Source organism: Lissotriton vulgaris, chromosome 9 (genome assembly GCF_964263255.1).
Source record: "Lissotriton vulgaris chromosome 9, aLisVul1.2, whole genome shotgun sequence".
NCBI lineage: Eukaryota > Metazoa > Chordata > Amphibia > Caudata > Salamandridae > Lissotriton > Lissotriton vulgaris.
The window spans coordinates 547,146,617-547,160,386 of NC_141697.1; the positions used below are offsets into that span (position 1 = coordinate 547,146,617).

General features: G+C 47.5%; 1 protein-coding gene across 9 annotated transcripts in view; it reads left to right on the top strand.

Moving 5' to 3' along the window:
- Positions 1–13,770, top strand: part of DPF2 (double PHD fingers 2) — a 384,345-nt gene that overhangs the window by 25,417 nt on the left and 345,158 nt on the right. For all 9 annotated transcript variants that reach the window (XM_086938040.1, XM_086938042.1, XM_086938046.1 and 6 more), the window contains exon 2: positions 5,434–5,594. In XM_086938040.1, the coding sequence (XP_086794166.1) occupies positions 5,434–5,594 (161 nt within the window). The remainder of the gene's footprint in view (positions 1–5,433; positions 5,595–13,770) is intronic.

Sequence of the window (13,770 nt, forward strand, 5' to 3'; positions counted from 1 at the left end):
AGCCATCTCATAGCTGGTACCGTTGGCAAAAATATTTTTCTGGCAACCACTTCACATGCACCTCATAGACAGCCCTGCTTTCAGTGGGTTTCTCGGTGAACATTAGGGCCACTTAAACCATACAACTCAAACATTCAAGCCCTAAGAGACACAATGTTTTCCCCTGGGGGCTGTTTAGCCTCTGTCCAGCCTTTCCTCACATATGGTCATCACTCCTCTTTATATCCCCCAGACACTATAATTCTGTTCGGGGCTCCATCCACAGCCTCCTGTTGGACAGTCATTTCCTACATATAACACCTTCCACATAAAGAACCTCCCTACAAAAACGCCATTACGATTGGCACCGTCAATTGGTAGTCTCATCCCAAGTCCCGGGACTCATTGGGCCTAATTTGCACTACTGTCAGCAATTTTATTGTGCACCAGCCGCCTACAAAAGTACCTGGCAGTAGTAGGCAATGCAAGGCGCACTCCTGGGAAATGAGAAGAGCCTGTATTGGTGATCAGTGTTATGCCTGCACAAGTTGATGGTGAGACGAGCGTCACAGATGAGTAGCAAGGGTTTTAACTATGGGCAATGAGAGCAACTTGTTTTATTTCGCGGCCGCGACGCATTTCTTTTACGCATTTCTTTTGTGTTCTCTCAACCCAAGAACCAAGCATTCTGTCAAAAAGAGACACTCTTGAAAACATGGCCTCTACCAAGAATTCACTTTACACAGTAATCGGATCCAGGCACTTTATGAGTAAGAGGCCCTCAGCGGGCGGGTTGCTATCAGTAGCATCAAAGCACACAGACTGAATGGTGTTCTAAACAAGACACTTCTTCAGCGGAGTCACACATGCAAATATCATGTTTGCAGCGTGACAATGTCTCCAGGTTTAAGCACGTCACTCAAGCCCGAAAGAAGCTCGCTTTCTGTAACTGAAGGCAAAATACCACCTCATTTCTTGTGGTGCCAGCTAACAAGTACTTCTGTGATGGAGTACATTTACACAAAGCAGTTGGTAGCCTTAAGCTATCAGGCATCATTAATAGCCACTCTGAAATCAGTGGGATGCTTAAAATACAACCGCTTTACAAAACAAACAAGCATTTGCAATGCAATAAGTCTCGCATTTACTTGAATTTGAGCTATTAAAATTGCAAATAACAATGCCTTTTATTTTTGTTTTTAAAACATAAATAAAAGGCAGTGTCATTTACAATGCCAATAGCTTAAACTTGTGTAAATGCGAGACCTATTGCATTGCAAATGCTTGTTTTAGTTCGCAAACGGCCTGATTGCGAACAAAAAAAGTAATTTTTCAATGTACAAAGGCCCAATTTGCGATTTGGTAACTTATTACCGAATTTCAACGTGGGGTTGCAATGTGGTATTAGGAAGGGGCGTGTTTAGGCCATCTCTTCCTAATACCTAATCGTAGTGATATGTGTGCATGTTTTGCGAACGAAATGCCGTCGCAAAACATTTGCATTTTACCACCTACTTTAAGTAGGAACTACTCCCAAAAAATGTTTCATTTTTAGGTTTTGCCTGGCGAAAGCTGCGCTTTCTGCGCAGCTTTTTCGCGCAGGCGAAAACCTGATGAGAATTGTAGTGTGCTTTGGCTCGGCCCTCGTCATTCATTGGCTGGCTCCGTAAATGGAGCCTTGCCATTGGACGAGGGGCCTGTCCGTCAATGCCGGACCAGACACGGGGGCGTTCCCGACATTCTTTGGCTTTTGCCGACGTCACGCGACGCCGGGAACGCCCCCGAGTCTGGTCCGGCATTGCCGGCACTGTAGGGAACGGGACGGACATGGAGCTCTCGGCTGTTGGGGAGCGAGTGTTTGCAGCGGAGGCACTGCTCAAGCGTCGGGTGCGGAAGGTGAGCGAAATGTTTGCCGGTTCCCACCCCCTCTCCCGCTCTCCGTGTCTCCCCGGCCCCGTTCCCGCCCCCTACCGCTGCCTCGGCTCCCGTTCCCGCACTACCCGTGTCAGTGTTTGTGTGGGTTTGTACTGCCAGGGGCTGTTATTTTCAGACGCGACCCCCGCCCACTCCCCCCCCCCCCCACCCCAAGACACTCTGCCGTACACGGCTTGCACATTGGCCCCCCGCGCCCCCCACCCGAAGAGCACGGGTTTCTTCTGTGTTGTGCTTGCTTCCTGTCCGGGTCTCTATACGTGTTTAGAAGCAGGATCGAGGCTGTCGCGTTCTGCGGGTGTGCATTGAGCGCAACAAGGCCGCGGCGAGTTGCAGCTTTCCAGGATTCTCAAAGGGTTTACGATGTACGATCCTCTTCCTGGGACGGACGGAACTGGGCCATTCCTGGGAGTTCAGTGAGAACTCTGTGATACGGGGCAGGATCTCGGGTTCTGCCTGTGTTTGTAGCACGAGGCCCCGGAGTCCCCTCGGGTGGTGGGGTAGGGTGCTTCAGTGCTGCTACTGTTTAAGAAACCCGATGATCACTGTGAGGGAAGGTTCGCGCATTGCCCCTGCCGCATGCAGTTGTTTCCCCCTGCACGCCTTAGGTTTTTAAAGGTAGAGCGCACCAATTTGACAGCATGCTTGATTTTTTTGCACCCCCCCCCCCCCCCCCCCCCGCCCAAAATCACAATCCGTGTCTCATTCCGACGCGCGGACTCCCTTTTAGATCTTTCCCTCCAGCTAGCCTAGCTGCATTGTTCTGCAGATTCGAGTGGGGGTGGGGTGTGGTGTAGGGCCCTGCTTACAGGTCACTTCCTCCCGGTGTGTGAGCATACCGTCCCGCGCCTGGTATTTTCAGCGTCTCCGCTCCAGTCCGTGGGGGGAAGGGTTCAGCTCACTACCCGTGTCAGTGTTTGTGTGGGTTTGTACTGCCAGGGGCTGTTATTTTCAGACGCGACCCCCGCCCACTCCCCCCCCCCCCACCCCCAGACACTCTCTGCCGTACACGGCTTGCACATTGGCCCCCCGCGCCCCCCACCCCGAAGAGCACGGGTTCGCCGTCCAAGCCCCCGAGGCACAGGAAGAGGTTTGATGGTGGGGGCCATGGCCAAACGCCTTTTGCTATGTTAATGCCAGTGATGTGGCTATTACAGGTGGCAGCCTGTCAGAGGTCTGTAGACAGATTAATCCTTGACGCTGACTGCCCCACTCGTCCACCATCATTGAGCATTTTGCCGCCTGCTCCTGCTTCAACTCAATGCCCGATCGGATACTTTTGTCAGATTCGGAGGCCCAACCCATTCCAGAAAACAGCTTTCCTGAACTTGGCCTGTTACACTATGAAGATAAAGGCCCCAGGCCGAGTAAAACGCCGTCCGAGGCAGGAGGCTCTCCCCGCCCCCATCTGCATGCAGACTAGGATTGGCACCCTCTGAAATGAGGCGAACCTCCACCAAATCAAGGGGTAGGCTAGTTAGGGCGAGGGGGGGGATAAAAGGGGCCAATGGCCCAATGTAGGCACATACACCCCCCCCCCCCTCCCCCCCTCGACCGGGCAGGTCTCTCACCATGGAGGGGTTGGTGCGGGCGATGATGGAATCCTTCAATGTCACGGGAAGGTACGACTGGCTACTAGATGGTATATATTAAAAGAATGTGTATTGCTAGCTATTCGCATATCGCTAATATAACATGTACCATTGACAATTATTGAGCATAATGGAGTCTTGCCATGATGGACTGCCCATTGACAAATCCTAAAAAAACATATTTCAGGGGTGTTGGTAATCGATAGGTTGACATGATGGCATCATTTAGGCCCAAAAGATCCATTTCTCCATCATTTTTATACCATTTTAATGGATGTGTATTTTTCTACATGGTTTTTAAAACTGGTTTACCACGATTAATGATTTTATTTTCCAATTTTGTAGCAAGTACTTCCAAAATAGACATTTCGCTTTACAAATGAACATGCATTGCCTTTAGGGTTTTTATATTTGTAAATTTTGAATGTCTTTTTGTGTTTATATTCCCAGAAATAATGTAAAATACCTTAATTCCCACCCAAAATGGGTATCAAACAAGAAGCTTTAGTCCATATTGGAAGTGCTGTATTACACACATGTAATCAATACTTTGCATTTGTATTGTCACTTTTATGTACTACACAGTAACACAAAAATGTAGAATACATTCAATTGGCAAATTAGGAGTTAATTTGTCATGTTTAGGGATTGAAAGATAGAGCAAGCAGTACTGGCCTTAATCCAGTTACCCTTCTGTTTTTACAAGATATCAGTCTGTTACTGTTGACACTATGGAAAGAATGGAGGAAGTATCAAAGAAAGACAGGTGGAGCATAAGAACCGAGCTAGGGGATGCTCATCCATGAAAAAGGAGACTGCTGTTCTTTCCATGCCCTCAGAAAGTTCTCTTTAGGCCACAGCCCCCTAGATTTGAAATGGCTTGCTACCTACCACTTTCAGAACAAAGAAAGGGGTGTGGCAGTTATTTTGATGAGGAGAAAAGATAATGGGCCAGAAGGTGTGTGTGTGGGGGGGCTCTGTGTGGGTGTGTGTGGGGGGCTTTGTGTGGCTGTGTGTGGGGGGGCTCTGTGTGGGTGTGTGTGTGGGGGGGGTTTGTGTGTGTTGGGGGGGCTCTCTGTGGGTGTTGGTGTGTGTCATTTGCGAGAGATAAAGCTAGTGGCATTGTAAATGACAATGCCATTTATTTATGTTAAAAAAAACATAAATAAAAATAATGTCAAGAGCAATGCCAATCGCTCTAACTTTAACAAAGGCAAAACCATTGCATTGTAAATGCTTGTTCTTTTTGAAACACACTCTTTCCTTAAAGGAAAACCGGCTGCTTAAAAAAAAATAAGTGCCTTATTGAAAAGCAATCACAGACATGGTGGTCTGCTGAACCTAACAGGCCATCATCCCTGTGATTGTTGCTATTTCCAATCGTTCGCAAACCGAGACCTGCCTCATGAATATTAATGGAGTGGGTCTATTGCGACCCACTCGGAAAATACACTTAAGAATGTGCTTGTTGTGTGGATGGTTTTTAGAAGAGAACATACTGCATATCTTTAGAGCAAGGAGGAGGGGGTGCGTTCTTACTAGCTGAAAATGAGTTTGTTCATATGTACGATACATTGTAGCCTTTAATGTATATAACACCTCTTGTAATTTGTATTGTTTTATAGGGTGGGCTCAACTAAAACATAATGACAATAGACCTATTGACTCTAAAACTCTTCAGACTAAAGCTTTGTGTCTCTATAGTGTTTCTCTCTGTTCATAAAGCTTTTCAGGATTTTTTTTTTCCTTCGAGCCATGTCTATATAAAGCTTTTATTTTCACGTTGTAAGATATGTTCTATCTCTGTTACCCTTATTGGAACACAGTTAGCGTGACAGGCCTGTAACTCTACACAATGCTTTATCGCTTATACTCCATTTTTTAGCCTTATTTACTCTAATAAGCATTTCCTGACTTCATTTTTTTGTAGTCTCGGAGAACAATACTACAAGGATGCCATGGAGCAGTGTCACAACTATAATGCCCGGTTGTGCGCAGAAAGGAGTGTGCGCCTCCCCTTCCTCGACTCGCAGACTGGCGTGGCGCAGAGCAACTGCTACATATGGATGGAAAAACGACACAGGGGGCCAGGTAAGTTGTACCTTTCTCCAAATTTCCAACTGAAGTTTTGGCATATATTACTGGCTGGTGGTCCTTTCAGAGAATTTATAAACTGCAAAGTTATCTGGCTTTACTGGTTGTTAAAGATTTCTGAAATGTGCATTCTGAGACCCTTTTTAGGTTTCGCCTGGCGAACAGCTGCGCAACCAGCGTTTCGCGCAGGCGAAAACTTTTGTGTACCAGTATGTGGCTTATTCCCGCCTCTCTGTTTCATTGGCTAGCTCCATAAATGGAGGCTAGCCATTGGAAGAGAGAGGCGTCCGTCATTCTGGGAGGCGACTCGTGGGCGTTCCTGAGATTTTTTCTCATCCATCCCCTTTGTTGCCGTCATTGCGGCGGTGGGCGGTTGCTTTTTTTTTTTCCTGCAAGGCGTGTTTTTGTCATTCCGCCCAAGATGGCGTCGGGGCCCGTCGACTTCTCGTTGCTCTGCGCGTTTTATTTGCTAAAACACAGAAACAATCTACATTTGAAAGAATAGGCATGGATGATGGGGGGATTATTCATCTCTAGACTGGGCAGATGTGTGCAATGGTGCGTCCGAGGGCACTGGGCCGCAGCAGACGGCATGGACTTGGCGCTGGTGAATGTTTGTTTGTACACACCGCTGCCAGTGCCTGGAGGCCAGGTGTGCTGTGGCAACGGTGACTGGTGCGGTGTGATCTCTCCAGGCAGGTGCGCTCTCCCGGCTATTCATTCTCCTCCTGCCCTGGCGAGAGCAGCTAAAGCGCCCCGTCTCCCTCAGAGGACCCTGGAGTGCCCACTAGACACCCCCTTAACCTGTAGCGCTCTCAATAGCCTCTACACTGTTTCTGGGCACCCCCTCTCCCTGGCAGATCTAGGTGCTTTCCTTTCTTACCCGATCACACAGCCAGCCAGCCCGCCCAATGGTTCTGGCCGGAGGGGATGAATGGGAGGGTTCCTCGCAGAGGTCAAATGCTTTCCAAACCGTCCTCGTGCAATGAGCCTCTCCGCCCGGTCAGCACCCCGCGGTTTGCCATCCAAGTTTTCCTGTCCCGCTGCATTGCCTGCTTGGATGAGGGTCCTGCTTTTATTTTGGCTTTCCACTAGCCCCTCTTTCCCAATGGCGCAACCCCCTCAATGCCGCTCCCCCGTTTCTCCGTTGTCCGCTGCTATCCTTCTCTTCAAATAACATAAAAACCGAGCCCCTGGTACCCGCTGCTCGATAGGAGCTCCCACTCTTTCATTGCTGAGACCGCCCCCCCATTAGAAGTGTATGCAGCCCAACAGCAACCACCCTCCGTCACTGCCGAACCCTTGGCAGTCCTGCAGCTCCCGTCAGCTTATTTCCAGGTCCTTTTCGAAGGCCCCCCTGCCCTACAGCACATCCACTATGGGCCGTTCGAGATTTCTGGGCTGTGTCCGTAGTGTTACCGTGTTTGGAGTTCAGAGCTTAATACCGAACTGTTGTTGTTTAATAATACTATCAATAATACTCCTCTATCCTGCATCACCCCCTGCCGTTCGTTTTCTGGCCTCGTCCACTCGAGTCTGATGAAACACATTATTGACCCGAGCCTACAGTGCTATCCGAGCGCCTCAACCCAGGTCACCTCGCACTGCCCCGCCACCATTTTTGAGACATCCTTCTTATGTTTAAACCCCGACAGTGTAATCTATATAGAGTATGTAGGATTGCAAAGAATGTGTTTGGGGGATAATTCTTCTGAAGCTGGACGCCGGGTGCTAATGGAAGTCACTGCTGGCGCATTCCTCTGTGGCTGGCCAGCGCCTCTTGCATCTGAACATAGCGCCTGGATGCCATCACTAATGATTTTGTGTTGTTAACAGCTGCTTCGAGTAGTGACAGGACCACATTTAGATCGATGGGAATATTCGAATCTGCCCATACCGCCAGTAGTAATTACTAAGCGCCCCTACAGGGGAGGGCCACTTATATGGAAATCAGTCCTCGCCCTGCCGCAAAAGGAGAAGAGCCTGGGCTGCCCAGCCATGCCCAATCAGTACAGGAACTCGCCACCCTGACGGGCCTCAATCTTCAACGGGCCTCCTCGGCGAGGAGCTAAAACCTCGAGCTGTTTAGTCAGAAGCCCTACGTGGGAGCGTATCCTTGACGCAGGCGGAGAAAGTGCGCTTTGACCAAGCCTGTAGCAAAATATTTAGTCCCAGCTGTCAGGGGGAAACATCAATCCACCTACCCACCCACGGCAGCCATGCAAGAGCCCCTCCCTCTGAACACGTCTCCGTTTTGTAATCTTGCCTCGCTCACAGAATAGGGCCCAGCTCTGTGTGTATGTGTGGGTGCAAATGCAATAGGTCTCACATTTGCGAGAGACTAAGCTAATGGCAATGTAAATGACAATGCCATTTATTTATCTGTTTTTAAAACCAACACATAAAGACAAATGTTGTCATTTACAATGCCAATAGCTCTAACTTTTCCAAAGGCGAAACCATTGCATTGTAAATGCTTGTTTATGGTCCTGGGGAAATCGGTACTGACGAGAAAGCATTATGTCTTTGGACCAGTTTACTACTGGTGTCACTGGGAACAGTACTGGCTTTTGGATAGGTCCTTTAGACTCTTAGTTCTCATAGAATAGCACTATTGAATCATCAAGGCCTACTTCAACATTGGGTTTTAAACTAAGATTGTGTAACAATGTAACTAGCACTTTAACGTCAGCACCAGTCTCTACATTAGAAAAAACTGAAATAGAACACTTAAAACATAGATCTGTCATGAAAACTAGGGAGAGCTTTAATTGAAAATGTGTTTATAACTCCTTAGCACACAAGAGACTTTAGTTAGCATTGTCCCTGTGTCCAAGTTAATTGTGCCCTAGAGCTGGAGCATGCTTGGGGGCTTCTCTTTGATGCATTGACCAACAAGTTTGGCTTATACCTCACTTATTTTGTTTTTACAACGTTATATAGGCAGACCTAACTTCCAGTGATTGAGAGGCTATCTCACAACAAGGATGAAACTAAACAAGATAGAAAAAAACAATCATTACCATGCCTGTGTAAAACGTATTTACATGAAACAAATGAGAGAGTAAGCAGATTTGCTGACCAACTACCTTATATCACCCAAGCACCTTTCAGTCGCACCTCCACCCCCTCACAAATATTTTACCAACAGTATAAAACCTCCATACACTAGAGAAAACCAGTTCAAGAAGTAAAACGCCTCTGAGAATGCAGTTTAAGAAATAATTGTCAAACTGAGATTTATTTATATTGCAACTTCTCTAAATAAAACGAGCCCTTAAATGACCTGACATGGGCTGTTCATTAGACGTGGACCAAAACAAAAGGCTTTATGTGGAAAAAAGGGGGAAGGCCATTAGGCTCTTGAGTTGCAAGTGCGACTTTATTGTGCACAACCCAGTCACAGTCAAGAACGAGTTGAACTCAATAGTATCTAATGTACCACTGCATATTTCAATTACTCATAGCATTGTATGAAATATGTATGTTATTCTCCTGTATACACTCGAAATCAATAAAGAAAATACCTTGAGGCTTTGGAGTTGTAGTCGGCGCACATGGCACTTGTCCAGTCCAGCCCAAACTTCCAAGCCAGGTCCTCCCTGGATGGAAACAATCATGGTGGCAGGGATGGAGAAGACGATTTAAAACTATTGGGTTCTGGAAGACCTGCTGCAGGTCATCCACTTTATGAAGGATGAAGATAAAGGTTTGTTTGTGTCCAACAGGGCTGCAGGGACCTTATAGTTAAGGTGGCGCTCACTCCTTTAATGTGACCTCAACTCATGTTTCAGTTCTCTGGACCAGGAGGTATGCTATCCTGGCCAAGTGCTTTCCTCTATCTGCTTTTGGTTGGTCAGGCCCCCCTTTCTAGAGCAGCTCCTAGCTCGCAGCATGATCTCTGGATCCTAGGTCTGGTCTTACTTTAAGGGGTATAGTGATCAGTAGATGTATTTATGTGGAAAATTTATTTTGGCTGGTATACAGAGCCTCCTTTGAAGCTCAAATTAAGTACAACTTCAGGCTGGATAGGTCCAGTATAAAGTTTGCGTTGGCGCACCAGCTGCAAGAATGGCCACCAAACCCCAAACTGGCATTGAATGGTAAACACTTCTTCAATCCACTTGTTGTCTTATAGTGGACAATTTACTGGCAACAACTACCTGATCATTTATCACTGGTTGTCAAGAGAATTGCCCAGTTCTCTACAATCATTTTTTGGGGTGTTTTAAGTTAATATGTATTTTTTTTAATTTGACTCCTTATCAAATAGTTCATGTTAACATCGATTTTGTCTAGTTTGACAGATTCATTCCTACTGCATCGCTTTTATTAATTTTTTTCCAAATGAACATTTCAAATCTTAGGTTATTTTTTTCTCTTTTGGAAATCTGTTTATTGACTTTTTTCAAGGCACACAAGCAACATGTAAGCAGAGTGATAGCAACTATTCCTTAGTATTTCCCACTTATATAATTTCTTAGGTGTACAGTACAGTATGAGCTACTATTATCGTCAGACAGAAAATATCCCCTGGTAGCCACCCCTTCATCTTTTTGTATACATCCCAAACTCCCCTCTGTGGGCTTTTAAAGAGATCCGTCTCCATGGTGGTCCATAATCTTTTTAATTGTAACTGCCCAAACTGCCAGGTCCTCCCTTACTTTGGCATCCCCTCTCGTTAACTTCATGTGCTGGTTGTGGCCCATGCCAGAAGGTATTTATCCACTCAAGGATTTGTGGGCCCTGTGGTGCTACCCAGGGTATTGCTAATCTTTGTTTGGCTAACACCAAGCTAAGTGTCACCAGTGGTGTGCTCATTTTGCAGAGCTTTCATTTGTTCAGAATGCCAAGCAGGCCAGTTCAACCGACCCTTCCAGCCGGTGTGTCACTATGCGCGACAGCTTCTCTACTACAGTTCCCGCAAGCCTCCCCACATGGGGCATGTCCATGTCATATGGATAAATTCTGCCGTACGTATCCTGCACCTCCCGCACGCTACCGACCTGTTCTAATCAGTCCGAGTCAGCATGCGAGGTGTCAGGTATGTCTTGTGGAAATAATTAAACTGAATTAGTTTGAACCTAGCGTTGGAAAATTCCTATTTAACTTTTGCACGAGCCCTTGTCCATTCCAACGTTGTTAGATCGTCCGAGCAAGCAGCTTGCCACTGCTCCTTAGTCCTCTGTTGCGCTTCTGGTCCTTCAGCAGAGGCAGCCCTTTTCAATGTTTTACAGATCACCCTGTGCCAAACGTCCGGCAAGTGCAGCAGCTTAACCCAGAACTCCATGAATAAGTCCAGGTCTCTCGGCAGTGCCCCCACATTAACATCATAATGTGGCCCTGTGCTACGCATTATCCATATGCCAAGATAGTGGAATTTTTCTTCTTCCCATCTCTGTCCTGTGGGATACCTGCTCCTGGCCGACCCGGTCCTCTCAGAGAGAACAAATGTTTTTTTGTCTTATTCGTTTGTAGGTCGGACACCGCTGCAAACTTGTCAGAGATACCGTCCTGTTCAGGTTTTGTAAATAAACCAGGATATCATCTGCATATGGGGACACCACAAGCGTTTGAGAAAGTCCCAAAAACCAGTGTTAGCTGCCTTACTTTCATTATTTGTATATCTACTTTTGTTACATCATGAACTCTATAGCCTGAGTCTAGAAAGCAGCCGATTTAACACAGACAATACTTACTAACTAAACAGTAAAACGTAATGGGTGTGTTGTCAGCTGCCAATTTGCTTAAAAAGAAAACATGTCTACCTTGAACAGACCGGCTATCTTGGACACTAGTACCATTGTGCTGTAGGTGAGTGCCTGGAGAAGATCAGCAGACTCTATGGGGCTCAATAGGATGACGGGCCATCCTGTCGGAATTCGGGACCGCCCGCCATTAGGGCAGGGGTCCCGTGGGGGGTATTAGGATGTGCCCGCCACAGTGGCGGGCACATCCTGCATTTATAGCATTGTCGCGGGCGGTGCTCTCTGCACCGTCCGCCATAATGCTATAAATGCATTAATGCATTTGCATAAACAAAGCGGCAGGCACCGCGCGGTGCCTGCTGCTTTGTTTATGCAAATGAAGGGGGGTACCACAGTGTGGCCTATCAGAGAAACTCACGGGACCAGGTATTGGGGTAAGACTAGGTTTTATTGACTTTAACATTCGTTTTTTCCTTGTGGTGTTCCTATAGTAGGGAAGAGCCAGTTCTGCTTCTTTTTTCTCAGGGGAACAATGGAGTCTTCGGCGTTCTGGACCTCCTCTTCTCCACTCCAGCGTGGCGTGTAACATGTTACCCAGAAAAGAAGGGAAAGAACACACTCCATTTTAGGACTGGGTTCACAAACTTGCATTTATCTAGGGGAAAGGGAGTGAGGAACGTGGTGCTCAAGGTAAACAGGCTCGAGTGACGATTAGTGTTTGGGAAGAGGAGTGCAGGAAACGAGGGTCGAGTGATTTATTTCGGCTCTTTCAGCCTCCTTCCCGCCCATGCCGTGATGCGAGCGCGTACCTGGTGAAGCCACACTTCCCTTGAAGTGTGGCTCGGGGATTCGCCTTGCCATTGGCCTCCTGGCTTCTCTCCTTCCAGCTGCTCCGGTTCTTCTCCCGCTTCCGACCGCTGTTCCGCCTCCCCTTGCACTCCTTTGCCTGCCGGTGTAGAACACGCCGATTCAGGATCTCGTCCTTCTTTTCCGTACTCGCTGGTATCGACGTCATCAGAGGGGGTGTGTCGTCCGTCGAACTCGGCCCAATTAAAGAAACAGTGTTCTGTTTCTTCGCTGCCTCGGCTCTGTTTGCGAATCTCGTCACAACATGCTACGCTTGGCTGCATAGGAAGAGACGAAAGGCTTAAGTTCAGTCTTGGGTTCGAGAATGAACCCCTCGCCTCGTCACACACAGGTACCCCCCGTGTGCTGCCCCCACCTCTCCTTCACTCTGGGGGCCCGCAGGGGGCCTCCAGAGTGAAGACTGCATGCTTTCCATGGCGGCATTGCCGCCGCGGAAAGGCATCCACACAAGCCCATCATAATATGGCTGGCAGTGTCTATTAGACACCGCCACCATATTAAACCTTTTCCGCCCCGGTCGCAAGGCGCCCAGGCCGGAAAAGCGGCAGACGGTCTTTCCGTCTGCTGCGGGCCCCCCGCCATATTAGGATGGTGGGGGGGACCGCGGCGGAAGGAAAGACCGTCCGCCGCTTTTCCGCCCCGGTCACCTTGCGACCGGGCGGAAAAGGTTTAATATGGTGGCTGTGTCTAATAGACACTGCCAGCCATATTATGATGGGAATTTAGGTGCGGATGGCGGGCGGATTGCCCCCGCCAGGCTGGCGGTGGCTACCGCCAGCCTGGTGGGGGCAATCCGCCCGCTATCCTAATGGGCCCCTTTGTTCCTGATTTAAGGTTTGACAGACGGTCGTCCTTCTAGCAGAGTCGCAGAGGACATTACCTCTGCCTTCCTGATGAACTAATGTCTATGATACTTAAAGATAATCGCTGACTCAACAGTCATCACTGTACCCTGAAGAGTACCATCTGTCATTCACCAAACTTTTTCAAAGGTTTTATTTTTCAGAAAACTCCCAAAGTGGGAGTTTGTTACTAAAAAAATAAAATCTAATGACCCCAACACCTGGGGAATTTTTTCCTGTGAGAGGGATCACTTTTTATCTGTCCTTCTCCACCACTCTCCATCAACTGAAAACGTAAGGTTGTCTACATAAGGCACGATGGCAAGGTACTTTGTCACATTTGCTGCCGAGTACTCTCTCTGCAAACTCTAAATATGGACCCATGTGTGCTTTGGTGACTTGGATGGCAAAGAGTAAGGTTATCCATTGGTAAAGTAAAACCCCACTTTGTGCATTGCTGTAGTTATTAGAAGATTTCTGTATTATGTTGACATTTTTTGCTATGAGCTTGCTAAGTGAACTTGCATTTTTAGTTTTGGTGAAGACAGCTTGGCTGTTTACCAGGGATTTTTTTATTATGTATAAAAAAAAGAGTGAGGCATTGTTCCCCCAAACTTGAGAAAACTGATTCCTTTGACGTCTTTTTCTTCATCCATTGCTTTGAATAGAGCAATATTTATGTTCAGAATCAGCCAAGTAGAATATTTCCTCTTCATCAACCTCCATGCATATTGCTAGTGAGTTTGGGGTAGAAAT